General features: G+C 40.5%; 1 protein-coding gene across 5 annotated transcripts in view; it reads left to right on the top strand.

Moving 5' to 3' along the window:
• PTPRC (protein tyrosine phosphatase receptor type C) overlaps positions 1-4,778 on the top strand; it is a 58,415-nt gene extending 53,637 nt beyond the window's left edge. For all 5 annotated transcript variants that reach the window (XM_021547393.4, XM_077785490.2, XM_031505517.3 and 2 more), the window contains 5 exons: positions 817-951; positions 1,269-1,391; positions 1,821-1,999; positions 2,671-2,806; positions 3,574-4,778. In XM_021547393.4, coding sequence (XP_021403068.2) covers positions 817-951; positions 1,269-1,391; positions 1,821-1,999; positions 2,671-2,806; positions 3,574-3,846 — 846 coding nt within the window. In that variant the 3' untranslated portion in view covers positions 3,847-4,778. The remainder of the gene's footprint in view (positions 1-816; positions 952-1,268; positions 1,392-1,820; positions 2,000-2,670; positions 2,807-3,573) is intronic.
• Positions 4,779-19,672: the final 14,894 nt, after the last annotated feature.

Raw genomic sequence — 19,672 nt, 5'->3', positions numbered from 1 at the left:
TCACAAACTTTCAGCTAAAGCTCTTATTCTCTTGTTCGCATCCCAATAGAAAATAATTGAGTTGAATAAAGGAGATGGAACTGATGGCTGATTGGCAAATCCATCTATGTTTAAAACCATTAGCCTTCAGCTGGCCTCATGATAACATATATTTCCATTGGTGGGCATCTATCTACAGGTGGAACCAGATTAATATTGTCCCTGTTAGTGAAATATGACTATAGTTATTCACATGGATCAAACCCTACCAGTGAAAATTTGAGCCAACAATTTTTTGATACCATTATATATCCGAAGAACAGTTATTGGTCATAAATGAAGTAACTGATTTTAATGGAATTACTAGCTAAGTTCTATTTATCTGAATCCTTTGAAATGCTGCACAGTTAGGATACCTATTCAGGGTAAATGTATCTTTATTTTTAGGAAGCTCAGTGTGAACTGACTGGTGCACCACATTTGCTTAGTACAAACACAATTTCTTAGTGGTAAAATTAAATGCCTGTGTAAAATTGGATGTTTTACCTCTTAAAAATATGCTTTTCAAAAAATGGCAGGGTGAGATCTCAGCCACTGCAGCATCAATATATCTTGTTGTCAGTCTGAAGTGATAGTCTTCTTAGGAGGACTGAGCTTAGTGTCATTTGTGTAGTAGAATTCCTGTAAGACCGATGCCTACTATGATAGGCATGTTTTCCCTATAAACAAACAGGTTCATTAATTTATTTCACAGGGGATTCCTTAAATGATAAGATCTATTGTTTGACAAAGACATTTCAAATGAATCGAAGAAAAAAAATAATATTTCTTTTATAGGGTTACTGGGGTCCAAAAGCCATGATTGCAACACAGGGACCACTGCAGGAAACTATCTCTGACTTCTGGCAAATGGTGTTCCAAAGAAAAGTCAAAGTTGTTGTTATGCTGACAGAGCTGAAGGAGGCAGATCAGGTGGGGGCATTGTCTGCACACAGACACACTGAATATCTTCTACATGCAAACAAAACACTGCACTGCACTCTCTCCTCCCCTTGCTCAAACCTTTTCCATAGGGTGAGGAATTTGCATTTCCAATATATTTTGCCCTATTATTTACCTACTTAATTTACTTTTGAATGAATTTTTAAGGGAAAAGTGTATGATGCTATATTTTAAAATACAATGGAACTCCTCCTACTTTAAAGTCAATACAGTCTAAGTGCATGTGGAAGGCAAAGCAAAAGGAGATTTGAGTGGTATTCACTGACTTGTATTTTTATCCATTTTAGGAACTCTGTGCACAGTACTGGGGAGAAGGAAAGCAAATGTATGATGGCATAGAAGTTCAAATGGCAGATATCAACTCTGGTCCTAGCTATACTATACGTGCATTTCATGTTACACATCTGAAGGTAAAAGTTTGTATGCAAATTCCAAAACATGGTTTTCGAAGAGTTTTTAAATGTAAAAACAAATTTATAAACTTAGCCTCAAGAAAGAAGAAGAAACAGTTCCCACTGCAGTTACCTCCTGCTCTATGAAATGGAAATATTTTTCTCTTCTAGACCAACAGTCAGTCATGAGAAATGCTATAAAATATCTCAGGTTTTCTATTTAGGGAGTTGCTGAGATTGTGGTAGGGGAGTCTCAGGAGATCAGCTGTCTTTTGTACTTTCAACAAAGCTTGGATGTCTACCTACCTCATATTCATGAGGTAGAACTATGACCCTGCAGTTCCTCAGGAATATAATTCTTTCTTTGTTAATCAGCAGCAATAGAGTTACTGTGTGAATCTGTATTTTATCCTGAAAAATAACCACATCTCCACTGCTGTTTTCCAGACAAAAGAAACTCAGAAAGTGTATCAGTATCAGTACCATCAGTGGAGTGGCTGTGATGTTCCAGAAACCCCCAAAGATTTAGTCAGCATGATCCTCAACATTAAACAAAAACTTCCAGCCAGACCAGTTACTGAGGACAACAGGAAAACCCGCAGTGTCCCACTGCTTGTCCACTGCTGGTGGGTCTGAACTCAGCACACACATTCACCTAGCTCTAAGTTCTGGGTATACATAGCAACCGTAATTTTGGGATGCCCAACTTTTCTCACAAGCCTTTCTGTGTGTCTGGAAACTCAACTCTCCCAAGAAGATTCCTTGAATTGCTCAAGTTTGGCCTTTTGGTTTGTAGTGATGAAAAGAAAGCCCACTTCTCTTGGGCAAGTCTGAGCACAGAGCAGGTGCTATGAGCAGCTCCTCTTGGCTTGTGCGCCTATTTTGTGGGGAAATGCTAGGTTAGAGTGCACTTGCAGGATGCACTAGTGAATATCCAGTAGAGTTTTTAGGGTCATCTCTCACTCCAGGATACAAGTGCACTCTTCTAGGACCATTTCCAGGAATAGCCTTGCATACCATCTAAACCAGAAGATAATCCTGCTAACAACAGTTGACTCTGTAAGGCCGAAATTTTGAATTTCTTTCTTCCCTTTAAGTAGTACTTCAGGTTCAGGTAGTCTCTAGATAAACTATGTCCTGTGTGAATCCTACACGTATACTTAATTGTGACAATTTCAGTCCAGTAAAAAATGCTTTGGAAATATAATTCAGTATAAAGTTTTAAAAAGTACCTAACACTTAGTCAGAAGACTTCTGATTTTACTTTGTAAATTGTGTATTTTACATCATCTTCTAGTGATGGATCACAGCAGACTGGTGTATTTTGTGCTTTAATGACCCTTTTGGAAAGTGCAGAAATCGAAGAAGTAATAGATGTTTTCCAAGTAGTAAAATCACTTCGTCGCACCAGGCTGGGAATGGTCTCCTCCTTTGTAAGTAAATGTTATGAATAAACAGAAAAGGAAAAAAAAAAGAGATTACTTTTATCACTAATATCCCCATAACCTTGGGCATAATTTCTGTATAGGGAGCACTGATTGTAATCAGAACATTCACACTCACTACCATTTGGGCAGTGGCACTTGCTGATAGGAATGAAGGAGTCTGAGATATCAAGAGCTGCAATTCTGTACTGCCTTTGGCAAAGGGTGTGTCGTATCAAATTACAAATTGCATAAATTGCTGTTCTTGAGTTGGTTCATGAGGTACATGCAGTGTCCCTTCTGCAGCTAGGAGATGAAGTCCATTTGCAAGCTGGCAGCCACTGACTATTTTGTTTAGTCACTCCAGAGGAAGTGTGACACCACAGTGTAGTGTGTAGTGTGTAGTTACCACAAACCAGACCTGGGTGTCATTGATATGGCCAGGTTATTACATGACCTTCCAGACTCAGTACAATATATGTTGTTTCCAACTTAGGTACTCTAAAAACCATATTTTGGTACTTTATGAACCAAAAAGGCACTGAGTGACAACTTGGAATATCTAACACTGTTTCGGAGATGTTATGTACACATGAAGCCAGAATAAACCTTAGGAGCAATACTCTCTATGCCAAAAACTGTGAAAGTGCTTCATATGCAGTCTTGATTGTCCAACTACATGCTACATTTCTAAAATGTAAGAGAAAAAGGAAAGAATGGATTGTCTTGGACTCTGAGCCTTCCATTAACCCTAACTTCTTCTCTTTATTTTTAAGGAACAATACCAATTTCTGTATGACACCATTGCCAGTACCTACCCTGCACAGAATGGACAAATAAAGAAGAACAGCCATCAGGAAGATAAAGTTGAATTTTGCAGTGAAGTAGGAAAATCAGATCAGGAAACTGATTTGATCACAACTGATCTTCGCCCACCACAGCCAGAGGAAACTGAGGCAACTGAAATATGTGATGGTTCAAAGGCTGCAGATAGCACTAAAGAAACAGAAGGCTTTACAAATGGCCCCACAACTGCAGTTCTAACTTAGAGCTAGACTAAAAGAAAGTGCTTTTTCACATGCAGAAAAGCAAAATGGGAGGTACAAGATTTCTTCCTCTTCCCACTTTCTTTTTTTTAATTTTAGTTATTTTGGGTTTTGAAAGGTACAAATTTAAAGGAATACTTGAAACTTGTAGAGAGTGACAAAGAACTGTGGAATTTTGATTTTTGTGTAGATTTGCATTTAATACTTCTTCAGGAGCCTTCACTATTTTCATATTTTTACTTTTAAGAATATGTACAGGGTAATACTATTCTGAGGAATGCAGAGCAAAATTTTTTATTTCTGTAACAAGGAAAAAAGCAAGTCAAAACAAGATTAAGGTCTGTCCTCAAAACTACTAGCAAGTAAGTAGTGAACCTATAGGTAAGCACATATTTGAGTATTTCAGGACTAATGAGAGCATTAATAATACTCTTGGGACTTGTGGGAGTTTGCCAAAGTTTTAAGAGCTTATAATTTACATAATGTGGCAATTCCAAGGAATTCAGATTTACAAAGGATGTGTAAATCCTCTCATATCAATGCAGAATAGAAATTCTTGCATTTTTCTAACTGTCCTCAAGGTGTCCTTATTGCTCCACATATATTAAGCTGATACTCCAGTAGGAGTTTGGAGATCGGCATTTGACCATTGCAGAAGTTCTGGTGGAAAACACATCCTGTTTACTCTTAGAGCTAAAAATACTGTGTGCTTGCATATCTATTTCTTATGCTTACTTTTATTTAAAGGATGAATGCCTTCAACCTTTTTTCAGAATTGGAAAATACTTTGATAATTTTACTTGTAGATTTTAATTGGTATAGGATATTTTTTTCATAATGATGTTTTGTATGTTATAATTTTGATATTTTTACTATTTCTTGATGGATTTTGGCCTACTGTTTTCAGAACCAATAAAAAAGGTAATTAATAGTTGACAAGATGAAAATTATTTTGTTCTCTAGTACTATGCAAACTGATCATTTACTTCTAATGTATAAAATCTTGTGCTGTCCCATACATGGATAGAATTTACAAATGTCAGTAGGAAAACACATAATTTAGTTCTTATAAAACTGTGTGTACAGGTAAGTGTCATGACTCTCTCAGAACAGAGGAAAGAGGCTTCATTTTATTTTGCTTGAAGCCATCAAAGGAACAGTCATGCAACAGATTTAGTGTTCCAAGTTTATCACTGCTTATTCCTAATTTCTCATTACAAAACATAATTGAAATCACTTAGAGAGCTGTCTAAACAACATGTACAGTCACACTTGGTTAAAACCCTGATTGAATTGCACTGTTAGCCTAGATCAAATATATAATTCACAATTATCAGTGCAGACAAGTGCTTGCTGGCAGTCTTGCTTCAGAAAGTGGCAGCGAGCAGACACAGAGCAGGGGGATTCCCCTTGGCTGTCAGCTGAACTCCCTTTTCATCAAGGAGTTGTGTTATGTGATAAACCAACAAAGCTGAAGGGGTCATGTGTGGAGGGAAAGCTCTAGGGACTACATGGGAAGATAATCTAAAAGATTCTGTAGGCCCAAAATCTGTTGGCTAGTTTTAGAGGAAGTAAAAACAAAAGTGCAAATTTAGCATACCTTGAAGATCAAAAGTATAAAGACCCTTGGATGCAGATTAGTTCACTGGTGTTCATTGCATGTCAGAGAACAATTTATTTTCCTTTGTTTAAGATTTGCCAACTGTAAAGCCTCTCTTTCATATAGAAAAACTAAGAGGTGAGTACTACTGTCTAATGTAAGGCTGTGGAGACAGAGACTAGTCACACTTTTAAAACTAACTGAAAGTGTTTCCCAAATCAAAAATTACAGCAAACTTTTCTGCTTTTAAATCTGAGGGCAATTATATACTTCAATTCCTTGAAAAAAGATTCCTGTTTTTTTAGGCTCCTGCATCACCTAGGCTGTAAAAACCTTGTGTGATTTCGATCTGTTTAACTATTTTCTAGAATGATTTCAATGTTCTTTTGCTGGTATATTTTAAAAGAGAAGAATGCCAAGTTACCTCTTGATTTGTGCATGTACTTTGAAAGAGAAGTCCTTAACTCAGTTAAATTTTGCTTCATGCATGTCTTCATTATTAGAGAAATGGAGATTTACACTAAAATTGCCCTCATATGCCCTAGTGTGAACCACTTTTGTAGTAAAGTTCCTTACAGTCACAAGGATGTGAATTGAGCTCTTGGCTTTTAATTATTTTGAAATTAAAGAACAGATTGTAAAATTAAACCTCATTGAATTCCAGTTCAGTGATTGAAGGAGGCTGTTTTAACACAGTTTTGAAGTTCTGCTTGCTTCCAGGAACTCTCCATGTTTGTGCCAGGGATGCTTTTTTGCCTTCTCTATTGTCCTTTGTTTCCTAAACATCCATGAGGTGGTTGACACAGAGCCGTAGCAGGTGGTCCTTATGCTGGATGCTCCAGTTACTTGGATTATTCACTTGTAGGATTAATCTCACGTTCCCCAGGAACACGGTGAAACATTTTACAGGTGAGACACGAAGCCCAAGCTAGAAAGCTTTGATAGGAACTGCTTTGGCTCTGTCAGGGCAAGAAAAATAGTGTAGCACACTGGATTTGCATAGCCTGAAAGTTGAGAAAGAGTCTCAAAGTAAGATGAAAAATGTTTATCTCATGAAGTACAGCCAAACCACAGAAAATGTGCCAACCACTGCCTGAAGCTGAGCAAACCACTCTTGGAGAATGGTTTAGAATGTGAAGTCCAGGATAAAAACAACTAAGCAACAGATGAGCTGAGAGAGGACTTTGAGCAACAAATAAAGGTAATCAATTGCTTATGTGACCAGAGGGACTAAGTTTCTCCCATGATTTTCTGGGTAGATGCTGACATAAAGGTAGGTATGTAAAAATTACAGTGCTGTGTTAGTGGAATCTGGTGTGGGAAGATGGAGGAGAGGAAGGACCCCAGAATCTACACAAGAGTCTGCTCAGTCAGGTAACTGCAGTGAGGAGTGGGCTGTGAGTGTGTGCTTTTGTTTAGTTATTTCCTGTTTCTCGTGCTCTGTAATGAAGAAGGCATTTATATTAAAGCCTTTTCAGAGGCTGTACATTATGATGCAAAACAAAACAGGGCCAGCACAGAGTCCTGGCAGTCGGGGTTCCGGGATATGGCAGAAGCCCTGCTGCTCTCCCACAGCCCAGCTCCCAGTGCTTCTGAGGGAATGTTTGTGCCCACTCCTTTCCCCCACACTTCTGCAGTGCCCACGAACTCGCTCTCTCCCCGTCGAGCCAGCTGGTCCTGCCGCAGCACATGCTCCAGTGGCACGGAGCTCACTCCCTCTGGGAAAGGAAGGGCATTCTGCCCCTTGCCCCCAGCCGATGGGCTGGGCAGAGCTGGTGGCCACACGCAGGAGCCGAGGGTCGGGACAGGCCTGGAGGGTCTCTGCCTGTCCCAGCCCTGTGCTCCTGTCACCCCGAGGCCACCTCCTGTGCAGGAGGGCTGCTGGGGGAGCGAGGCGGGCAAAGCGTTGTGCAAGCCAGGAGAGCTGGGTGGAATAATCTGGTAGAGAGGCACAAACTGTGCTAGGTAGTGGGTCTGAGCCACAGAAAGTGCTGAAGGTAAGAGTTACAAAGGGAAGAAACATCCTGTCATCATGAGCTGTTTGTTTGTGCGAGATAGCAAAGAAAGTAAAGTGAGTGGTGGCTCCAGATAGGTGTTTCATTAAGCAAGAAGTTATATCTTTTATTTAACATTCCTCAGAACACTCCAGCACCAATGCTTATCTCTTTGACAAGGAATCTGAATCTTGCTTTTGTAAAGGCCCAGGGTTTTTTTGACATGGTACATTCTACAGATTGCCTCTAAAAAAGAAATTCAGAAATTACCTGAGGGCTCTACACAGCTGAACCACAGCTATTTTTCCATACGTAAAGCAACTGTTTGCCAAGGACCAATGTGATGGTTTTGGACTTGGGAGAACCACAACAGAAGAAAAGGGAGTTTCAGTTACAGAATACAGAACATTTCTATGTACATCAGCTTTGCTTCAGGAAAACCTCAAGTCTTTGGATAAATATAATCCAATTATTTGAAAGGTATGGCAATAGAGAATATTTTAAACAAAAGCCTAAGTCAATCTGTCTTTTCAACGCAAAAGGAAGGAACATGATTCCAAAAGTACTGTGCAAGTTGATGCTCAAAGATCTTCTTTATAGTGATAAAAAAAATATTTAGGAAGGATACTTACTACAAATTATAGTAAAATATAGTTAAATAATTTTAGCTTTAAATAGTTATTTAAAGACTCAGAATTACCAGCATCAGCAATGCATAATGTTACTAAACTTCATAAAATTAAGGTAATAAATCTTTTTCTGAGGGCTAGGCATTTATAGCTGGGTGTCTCTTCCATCCCACATCTGTAGTGCCACAACAGGAAGTACTAATATAGCCATAAGTATGACTGTCTGACACACAGAGGGAAAAATAAAAGGAAGTTTATTTTGGATCAGTTTCAGCACTCAGATTCAAATTTTTGCTTTTGGAGATGAACCCTCCCGATAGCCTGACCTTGCCTGGCAGTCAGCTGGGAGTCAGAGCTTGCACATGTCAGTGCTCCACAGAGCCCCTGGGGGTCCCTTGTGTATTTTCAGAGATTCCCGGCAGGCTGTGCTGAAACTCTTCAAACGCCTTTTGCTCACTTCCGAGCCTCCTGCAGTGCATCCAGCTTGCTCCATTTCAGTAACATGGAGCCATTTGTAATGAAGATGGCATTTGTTTATGCAGCACTGCAGAGCTTGTGTCTCCCCAGGACCAAGCTCCAGTTCAGACTCAGAGGGTGTGCGTGTGTGTGCATGCATCGCTCATTGCCTCAAGTTGAGATTCCATCCCCAGCCAGACATCCATGAGCTGCTGACTTGGCAGCTGCTTGGCTTAAAGGAAGGAAAATTGAAGTAACAGGGATGATATGGTGATCCCGTACTAACTTTTTTTGTGGGGCAGTGTAGCTGGGGGTCTCTGTAAGAATGGTTTTCAGAAATGAATTTGCAAAACGTAGATTACAGGTGAGGTGTAGGAGACTGCATGGCTACAGAGCAGTCCTGTTGTCACAGACTAAATCAGCACTGGCATCAGAGGCTACCAAATACATATTTGTCCTCTCTCCTGATGTTGCAATAGAAATCTGTGTGTAAAAAATAACAATTTTGAATATTTTTTCATGAAGAATAATGAATAATTTTAATCCTAGTTTTTAATGTTAATATGTCATTTTGAGAATAACAATATCTTGTTCTATGTTTAGCACTATAGTTCCTTTTACTCCTGGTATTTTCATAGATACTTAAATATATTATTTTTAATATATCATTATGTCACTGAAACCACTTTAAGACTAAAACAGTTCAGTATCGTTAAGTATTTCCTTTTTAAAGACTACTTTCTTAATATAATTTCTATTCAGCAATAAAATGAAATTCTGACTTCATATATTGATTTAGCATAAATAAAATTCTCACAGAACAGGAATTCAATTTCTTAAATGGCATTAATAAATTATTCCATAAAGAGTTATGTCTTATTTCAAAGAGAGCAAGGCATTTCCACTATCAAGTAGCACCTTGCTGTGCTCCACACACAGGAAAGACTCCTTCTGTGGCAGTGCAGGGCAGACAAGGCTCACAGCCCCCTCAAAGACAGCTCTGCTCTCATCTTCACAGTTCAATTTGTTGAAGACTCTGACTCTTCCTTCTGTAGCTTTTGCTCAGTTACTGAATTCTGATCTCGTTCTATCTGAATAATTTTATCAGCTTGCTAGGTTTTGTTCTGATTTGGAAGCTCTAGCATTTCACTGACTTGAAGAGCTATCTGTTTTCCACAACAGCCTTCTGTTCCATCTCCCAGCCCAGCCCTGTCCCCCATGCTCCCTGTCCCTTCCCCCCATCCTGGGTGCCAGGGAGCTGCAAGAGCTGTCTGCCCTGCAGCTCGAGAGCAAAGCAGGAGAGGGACAGCTCCACATGGACACAGTCTCACTGTGCTTTAGCAGGGTGGGCAGAGCAGGACTGTGACAGTGACCAGCCTCAGTTGTGGCATGGTGCATGATTCCATGGGCCCTGCTTTACTGCTTCTGAAGAGTGCTGATATTTTAGCTCGTGTATGTGTAGATGACAGAAAATCTACTGATTCCTGTAAAATCAGTGCCACAAGTACCAACTGAATATTTGGACTAAACCTCCAAATTTTATATAGAAAAAAATATTAACTTGGGATTACCTGTGCAGGTAGAGGTGAGAAAGAAGCAAGTCAGCTGAATTTATTGATTTACAGATATGATACTCATGGATATTTTCATTCAAGGCCCATTTCCACTCAGAGTTACATCTGTGTCTTCTGCCTCTCTACCATCTGGTCAGCTGAGGTTTTATTCTGGAAATAGCCACAAAGTAGATATCTTGTTCTCTACATTTCCATCATGCAGGAACAGCTTTCTGATGGGGTTTTGTGAGAGCTACAGCTTCAGGCTTGCTAATTTTGAATTCCTAATTCAAAATTCTAAAGTCATGAACTGTACATTGCTGCACAGAAATGCATTAAACAGCACCTCATCTCATTTTCTTGTCTATTGTTGAAGCTCAAAGCTATATAATGTGTTTTATATAGCAACAAATGCTGTTGTTTTCCGAGACAGCTGTCTCAGAAGAAGACAAACCGTTTTTTGGCTTTAACAAATGGGAGAGTTAGGATATGAGTTACTTCTCCTTTTTTCCTCATTATGCCCAGAGAGGGAGGAAAAGGTTCCTTGTCCCAACAGATGCATGTACCCAGACAACATCACAACTCAAGACAGGCTACGCTACAAGCAGGTGCTTAAGTTTGGGCTACAGTAAATTTTGGTCTTAATCTGTATTGAGTTTTAAAGGCCTTGAAGCCTAGGCTGCTCTTCTAGTCTAATAGCAGAGAGTTGAGAGGCACAGCTATGAACTGACAACATGTGTGAAATTGTGGTCTCAGTCCTGTTCATATGGGAAAAATCTGTTCTGCTATCATGGCAATAGCTCTGAAAATCAAGCTGCTTGGCAGCAGCTGAGCACCATGAATGTAGATTGGCTTTGAGGACATCAGGACCCATTTACAAGGTTGTTTGTACTTGTAAACATCATCTTTGGTGCATACATTCCACAGCCTTCCTGTAGGCACCTCCTCCTAGTGAGCAACTTCCTCAAACCGAAGCAGAGCTGTCCTGAGGCCAGCAGTGGTGCCAGCTGCATGGCAGGATGCTCCTGGCAGGAGGCACTGTGGGAGAAGGAGAAAGGCAGCTTGAACTTAAGTGGCCCCACTCACAAAGAAATGCTCTGGAGGCATCAGATGAATGTCATTAGCAGCCAGCTCAATCTCGTCTCCCTTTTCTCCTCCAGAGTGGATGGAGCAGGTGGGTATGGTCTTCTGTATGTTTATGGATTTTTTGTTTTCTTTTAGTTCTTTTCTGCATTGCATTTTAAAAAAATTGCATCTAGCACTCTAATCTTTTGCTAGTAGCTAAAAATATAAATAAATCAGGAGTTTATTTAGTTTAATTCCTGGTGCTGCAAGTTTTTGCATCCAACTGTCATTATGAATCAGTTATTTCTTTGCTCAAAACCATCAAGTATAACAGCATCCAAGGTAAATACTTAAATAAATCAAGTTTGATAAATTAAGTAGTTAAAACTTCAGAAATCTCAGATAAATAGGAAGGAGAGAATATTTTTATAAGGTTTATTCAGGTTTCCTTGGCAAGACCTTGATCTACAGTAGACATCCCAGCCAGTACTTTCCCCTGCAACCTGACACTCTTGGCTGAGAGACATCACAAACACAACCGAGTGCCCATGTGATGGTAACTGCTCTGAACAGCTACAACTGTGTGCTGATGGCTTCTCTGAAGTGGTTCACAAGCTGAGATCACATGTGAAGGGCAGTTAGAAGGTAGCCTGGATAACCCAGCCCAGGAATGAGAATAGGGTATGTCTCTGGGCAGGGTATCAGACTGTATGCAAGAAATAAATGCAGGTGCCCAGCTATTCTGCTGGATTTCTAGACTGGAAAATGACACACAAGATTTAGAGAGGAAGAGTTCTCTTTTTTTTTAGCAAATTATATCATTTTATAGCAGCATTTAAGGGAAAAACTGCAGTGTGCACTATTTATTTCTAGGGCGAATTAATAAAATCATCTGATAGGAGGGAACACATTCTTTCCCTTTGCTCCCTCAAACTGGCTCCCTACTTGCTGTCCTGTAAAGCTGAAGCATAAATATTCTGTAAAGCTGCCCCTGATCCTCAAAAGATCAAAGCAGCCTCTTCATAGAGGACTGAACTGTACAGGGCCAGCAGTACATGCTACAATAAATATCTGAGCATCCATTGTTTATCAAGGACTAAAGAGAGCAGAAGGTTATATTAAAGAAGAAAAGAGCAAATTTTCCTGCTGTGAATACTTTGAGGTAAAGGACAAACCCAGTATGTCAGAGTTCAGCACTGGAAAGGAGAGCTCTGGAAACAGAAGATGTTTCTTTCTGTCCAAAGAGGGGATGCTGTGACATTAAGTGTGTCATCCTAGTCCTCTGTTAAAGAGCATTTTCAATGATGTTAACCAGACTTTGGAGGGCAGCTGTTCTGAAGCACAGCTCAAGAAACTGTGCTGCCTCAAGGCCTTGGAGCAGCCTTTTTACTTTTATATCTTAGCTAATGAATAGGCTGCCCTTTGGCAACTGTTATATAAGGGAGAGCTTTTAAAACCCAATGCATTTCACGTTCTCTTGAAAAACAAAATTTTTGACCCAACAGGATAATGCGTAAGCAATTCCCTGAGTTATAGCCTTCTCTGCATTTTTCCAGTGTGGGTTTTTGCTCCATAAAGCACATTGTGAGCATGGGGAAAGCAGTTCCATTGGCAAACTGCTTTTGCAATATTGCTTAGAAGTGTCCAGTGATGTCAATATGGTCACAGCATTCTTCTGAGCCAGGACTCTGTCCTATATCAACTGAAATTAGTGGGATCATTTCCAACAATTTTGCTGTGCAGTGTTGGGATTTGAATAAGAGAAGCAAGTATGAATGAATTATATTCAACATATTTTTTCCTCAGTACAAGAGAAACTGATACAAATACTGCCTCTATGCAGAAAGTTTCCCTTTTTTAATAAGTTCTTTATTCTCCCCAAAACTAAGGGGGAAACAGGTCATCCACATAATTTGGCACACTACTTGTCTTGAAACAATTCAGTTCTTGGATTCTGCTGTCCTGTAAGTGGAGAACAGATCTGGGTACACTTGTAGTGGACTCTCTCAGCTTTTATATTCTGCTTCTTTAAGGAAAAAAAAATGTAAAAATAATAATCTGTTTCAAGTTTTACCTGGGGCCCACTGTTAAATTGGTCCTTGGCCAATGGCAATCTAAGAATATGTTTTCCTGCTAATTTGGTTCAGTGATAAGATTCCTTGCCAGCAGTACACAGTGGGAGAAACTCAATGTGGTTAGCCCTGGTTACCTGGCAAAGAGGCATGCAATTTGAACAGCCAGTGGGAAATTCCTGTTGACCTGCTTATACTGCTTTTTAGAGTCATACACCTGTCTCTTTTTCAGTGCTCTCTTACTCTGCATTAGTTGTTCTTTGCGATTATTTTTTCTGCCTGTAAAAGATCAAAGCAGGAGGCAACCAGAATTTGCTCTTAGAAGTGGCTTCTGTTACATCAGGATTGACACCAGTAGACTAAAAATTCTCATGTAATTAAAAAATCCCTAACCCCACCTCACAGATACAACTTCTGGTGCCTCGTGATTTATTTTTGGATATAGCCAATTACGTGAGCGTAGTTGGAGGACACACAAGTACCTGTTACGGTGTCAAAACCAGGCAAGTGTAATTAAATGTGCTGTTCTGGTGGGCTCGAAACCTATTTGCAATCAAGCGAACCAGTGAGCTTTTCAGCAGATTTGGCTTTCTCCCCTCGGGAGAGGTTGAGCACTGGGACAGTAGCCACGTTTCACTGCTGTTCCTGACTGAGGCACATTGACAGAAATGTGTGGGAGTTTACACAGGGTCCACTTGCACCAGGCCTTGTTCTGGCCAGGATTAATCTCTCATTTTTATGAGCACTAAACTTCACTAACATTTACCCCCAAATTTAAAAAATATCAAGAATGTACTACTAAAGCAAATTTTTTACATAAATAAATATTTATTTAATCTTTGTTGCCATGGAGGAGGAGAACACAGTGTTAGTGCCAAACCCTTCATGGCTTCCTGGATGTACCTGATGTTAACTCTTTCAGAGGAAAGGGGAAGCGATGAGTCACTCACTGATTTGCAGTAACTTTTTATTTCCCATCTAATTGAGAAAAAATGCCAAAATCTTGAATGCTATTAGGAGTCTGAGTATATTGTATGTGAAATATGAGATGGAGTATCTACAGTCCTGCAGTGGAGCAGAGCACAGGGGCTCCCCAGCCAATGCCAAGCCGGTGCACTCGGAGCTCAGGAATCGGATGCAGTGTAGCACTGCTATTCCAGCAGTCTCATCAGAATTAATTAGCCTGGCTGAGAGGCAGGACAGACTTTGCCTGAGCAGACTGCACAGACAGAGCAGCTATAGAGCTTGATACCTGAGCCAGTTTATTTGGAGCAATACGGAAGTGCTGTCAGTGCTGAGAAAATTGTACTGACTTAAATGGTGCCAGATCACACTGTTTATTAGATCAGTTGTCTCAACGACATATGCAGAAGGCTGTATCTAAAACAGGTTTGCTCCTATGCTTTTCCTTTTTGGTGCACATTCAAGAGAGGGAAGAGTCTGAAAAACCATTCTCTATGAATTCAACAAAAAAAGTTATGTTATAGTAAAGCAGTTCCTTTTCCCATCTCATATGCAAGTACATCTATTAGGGATGGAAGTAGAAGTAGGAACACATAGATAGGCATTAAAGTATCAGAGATCTCCAAGATTAATCCATACCCTCACTAATCTATAATAATTCAATTTTACTCAGTAGAACCCTTTAAATGAATATTTGGCAAACAGTATGCCTCTATTTTATTCCTGAAGTCTGCACAGCTAATAGTTAAGGATATAGAGTCACATTCATTAGCTTCCAGGAGAAAGGAATTTGGGAACCTAATCTGATGTTCAGACCGTTCCAGGTAATGTGAGCCTTTAATCTAATGGGGTTCTGGTGTATATGAGCTGTTATTGCCAGGCACAGTAACCCCAGCTATGAGCAAGGACTGACCTGGAGAGTTATCTGCTCCCCAGGGAACACTGGTGGAGGAGTCAGCTCCTTCCTCTGCCCTTGTCTTCAGTGTGATTTTGGGCAAGTCACTGGGAAATAAGACACAAAGGCTATTTGGAAGGTGAGGAATATAATACTTTGAACTAGGGGTAAGTGTTAAGATAAAAAAAAAAAAACCACTGAAAGACTGTGAAGTTATCTTCAGTAACTGGGGAACAAGCAAGCATTTTAGGAAAAAAACCCCACACTGTTATGTGGTTTGTTTTTGTGACAGTCAAAGAGGAAGCAGAACAAAAATGTGAGTATGAGAAAGTATTTTATATACACATAAATACCTATAACTGATGGGATCAGTGGATAGGCACTGCTCTGGCAGGCTAATCCCTGACTGCATCCTCCATACTGTACAGTTACTGCTTGATCCTACAACAAAGTCTGTGTTCACAGGTGAGATTTCTGTATAGCTATATATGACACAGCTTCTTCTGCTGCATTACAAAGTGCTCAGGGCCAGATGCTGCTGTAGTTTGGCAGAGTGGGTACAGAATAGGAATTAGGACTTCCAGAGCTATCCATTAAATTTACATGCCTGTTTCAATTCAGTTAATGGAATAAAAATCCAAGACTGAAGATCCCAACTAGAATCCCTGGAGAAATACAAGGTAAGATTTAGGTAGCTCAGAAAGGAGCAAATACTGTCTGCAGTTTTCTGTGCAAAAATATGCTGTAAAATGCAGAAAAAGAACAACCCAAATATTTTTATGAGAAGCAGCACTAACGGGGGGACATGTTAACAGGAGTGCTGATTCATATCATTAATATGGGCAGGCAGTAACCGTGGAGAGGGAAAGATCTGCTGGGACATGCTTTTCTTGAGAACATGCCTAAATTAAGAGGCTGTCAGAGACATGTGTTTCACAGTGTTGGCAACCCAGGTGTAACAAATTTCCAAGATGACTATTAGTGAGTACTAACAGCTATAAAAGCACTTCTAATTTCTTGCTGAATATGGAGGCTTAACTGGAAGTGGGAACTGCAGGTAGAAGTGAAGAACATTCAGGATATGTGTGCAGAGTAATGGCCGTTAGCAGGGAACACATAAATGGCATGATGGGGTCCAAACAAGTGATTTGATTAAAAAAAAAAGAACCAGGAATGATGAGAGTGGAAAAACCAAAACCACCTCACACTTTCCTACTGCAAAACTTTTTGCTTTCCATGTCAAGCATTTGTCTTTGATACCAGATCTTGGATCAGATTTGTTATGGCAATTCCTATCTTCCTTTATTTGCTTTTCTTTTGATATGTTTTATAATAATTGTAATTGCCCTGGGAAAAAAATGCACATGCTCTATTACCACTTTTATTTTCTGAGTGCTACATTTCTTTTAATTTATGGATCCATTTTTGTACTGCATAGGAAACCAAAGACTTGATAGGATTTTATTTCCTGAATGTGACTGATGCCTGAGAAAACTACTTTTCTATTTCAGTAGGGCTGCTTTGAGGAGCAGAAATGGGAATTAAGCATGACTTTCAAAAATTTTGGTCTTCACTTATCTCTTCTTATAGTCAGTAGCCAATGATCTGCAGTGGTAGAACATTTAAGCACATGACATAGAGGAAAACAGCTATTTGTGTATTTTAATAACTTTTAGGTATCTTGCTAGTAAAACATTCAGTCCTTTCACCTTGCTGAACTTTTAGTAAGGGTGGAAGAGAAAAGGTAAAATGTTTGATGCTAAACATTGAGACATGGTTCAAGAATGTTTATTTTACCAATTGGCTTATTATTGGCAATATTTATAATGAAAAGTTTGAAGTGACACTTCGGCTACTTTCTTTTCAACAAGCAACCCCATTCCTAGCTGTGCTTATGGCATGCAAAGATGTGAGACTGATTCATGATACTGAATTGTGAAAAACATTCTCTGGTACCTTAAAGAAGTGTTTTCATGGTAATTATAAAGAGCTGAGCCATTCAAAAAGCAGGGCATGAAGGCAGGTGAAAATGGTGCAACTCAGACTTTGAAAATGGAAATCCTCAGATCACATCTGAAATGCACAAAGTGTTTTTTCCAGAAACTGCTGTCAGTCATTGGTGCTGGTAGCAGAACTCTGCCAGCCAAAGAGATCAGGTAATGTCAGCTCCATGGTAATCAGCCTTGAACAAATGCTGGTGGGCTTTTTTGTTATTGCTTTTTTTAAACAATCATTCCATACTCCACACTTACGTAATTCTACAGGTTTTATTAATTTATGATTTTATGTATCTGACTTATAGTGTTAATTAACATTGTGCCTGGGAACTGTTTGGAAATGCACCTATTTAAGAAAAATCTCTCAAGGACACAGGAACATTCATTCCCATGAGTTTTCCGTCTGTCTTTTACATGATTGTTTGCAACATGAAGGAATCTATAGAACCTGTATCTGTGGTTTTTTCTGGGGAAGAGACAGCATTAGAAATTAAATTACAATTGTGTTGCATTGGTTGCTAGTGGGAGCGTGGGGTAGTGTTTTGGGAGTATCTTACCTGAGAAGGTTCTGAAAGCTCTGGAGCCAATGCCAGCCACCTCCAAGATGGATCTGTTGCTGGCTGAGGCCAAGCCCATCAGCAACAGTGGTAGTGCAGTGGTAGTGCCTCTGGGACATTATATTTGGAAATGGGAGGGGAACACTGTGCAGTTGTATATGGAAAGAGGAAAAAGGAATGAGAATATGTGAGAGAAGCAACTCTGCAGACACCGAGGTCAGTGAGGGAGGAGAGGCTGGAGGTGCCCCAGGCACTCGAGCAGAGATTCCCGTGCAGCCCCTGGTGAGGCAGCTGTGCCCCTGCAGCCCAGGGAGGTCCACAGGGAGCAGATCCACCCTGCAGCCTATAGTGGAGCCCACACCAGGGCAGGTGGATGCCCAAAAGAAAGCTCAAAGTGGAGCAGGCTCCTGGCAGGACCAGTGGCCTTATGGGGAGAGGAGCCCACACTGGAGCAGGTTTGCTGACAGGACTTTTGAAGTTTTGAACCCCATGGGGCCCATGCTGGAGCAGCCTGTTCCTGAGGGACTGCACCCCATGGAAGACACCCATGCTGACACAGGGGAAGAGTGTGAGGAGTCCTCCCCCTGAGGGCCTGAGGAGCATGTAGTAGCCAAGACAACATGTGATGAACTGAAAACAGCCTCTGTTCCCCATCACCCTGCACTGCTGGCAGGGAGGAGGTGGAGAAATTAGGAGTGAAGGGAATAAGGAAGGGCTGGGTGAAAGCAGTTTTAAGATTTCTCCTTATCCTACTCCAGTCTGATTACTAAGAATTTAATTTCCCCAGGTCAAGTCTGTTCTGCCTGTCACAGTGCTCACTGCTAGTGATCTCTGTCCTGTCTTGACCCAGGAGACTTTCATTACATTTTCTCTGCCCTGCCAAGCAGAGAAGTGACTGAGTGGCACTGGTGTGCACCTGGTGCTCAGACAGAGTCAACCCACTGCACATATGTCCATGACCACTTAAAAAGAATTTGCTAATGTCTCAGGTAGTTAAACAGTAGAGGACTTCCTACTCTTTCCTCTCATATACTTGCTAGATAACATTTGTAATGGGTGACTGTTTCTGGTTTCAGTGTTAGGCTTGCAGAACCTCATGATCCCATGGCTATTCTTTTAGATGGATCCACAAATCATGGTGTGACAGAATAAACTTTTTTGCTGCAGGATACAATTTTATGCTGGGTCTGCACTGCCCATCTCACAGAAGCTTTCGTAAAAAAAAAAAAAAAAAAAAAAGCCTTTGCTATTCAGGGTGTTTTGACCCTGAACTGCTTTGGGAACAGCAAGAATAAGCAGCTGGAGAAGGAGGCAAAAGGCAGGCAGAGAAATGTCTGCTGTGAGCTCCCTCAAGCAGCCTGGGCTGCCCAAAATGAAGGAAAACCCTCACCTGCCTATAAGGAAGGAAGGAATAATACAGGTCTCTGACAGAAATAAAAGCTCTTGGTTTGCCCATGGACTTTAGCTCCAGGATTTCTCCCTCACTCAGAGACAGCAGCTCCCGAGAAGCTGCACCAGACTTTGCAAAATTCACCTCTGCTGCAGGCACAGGCAGCCCAGGAGAGGGATGGCATGACACCCAGTCCCTGTTTCTGGGCAAACAATGGGATCAGCAGGTAACCTCTAAGTCAGGCAGGGGTCAGGAGGTGAGGCAGGATCAAGTCAAAGACTAGGATAGCTCATGCAGGATGATTGTGGAGCAAACACCATGCCTGATGTTCCCAGTGTGGATGTGTTTAGAATGCCTTACGGCTCTGGACTTACAAGTATTTTAAAGGGATTGCATTATATATCCTTTCTTGTACTTTATTTAGCTATTTATAGTGGTTGAATGCCAGGAGTTTGGGATTAAAAAAACCAAAACCAAACAAAAACCCCAAAGCAATTCTAGAAGTAGCCTTTATTTTCTTCAGTGTTGTGGTTCTGCATCAGATGGATAACACAGAGTTAGCCATATTACTATTTCAAATTGGCATATTCTAGTGGAAATGAGTCAGGAACTACCCTGTAATACCTCCTGAATCCAGCAGAGCTAATGCAGATTTACA

The sequence above is a fragment of the Lonchura striata genome, chromosome 8, assembly GCF_050655825.1.
Source record: "Lonchura striata isolate lonStrDom1 chromosome 8, ASM5065582v1, whole genome shotgun sequence".
Classification (NCBI taxonomy): domain Eukaryota; kingdom Metazoa; phylum Chordata; class Aves; order Passeriformes; family Estrildidae; genus Lonchura; species Lonchura striata.
This window is presented reverse-complemented; position numbering and strand designations above follow the sequence as displayed.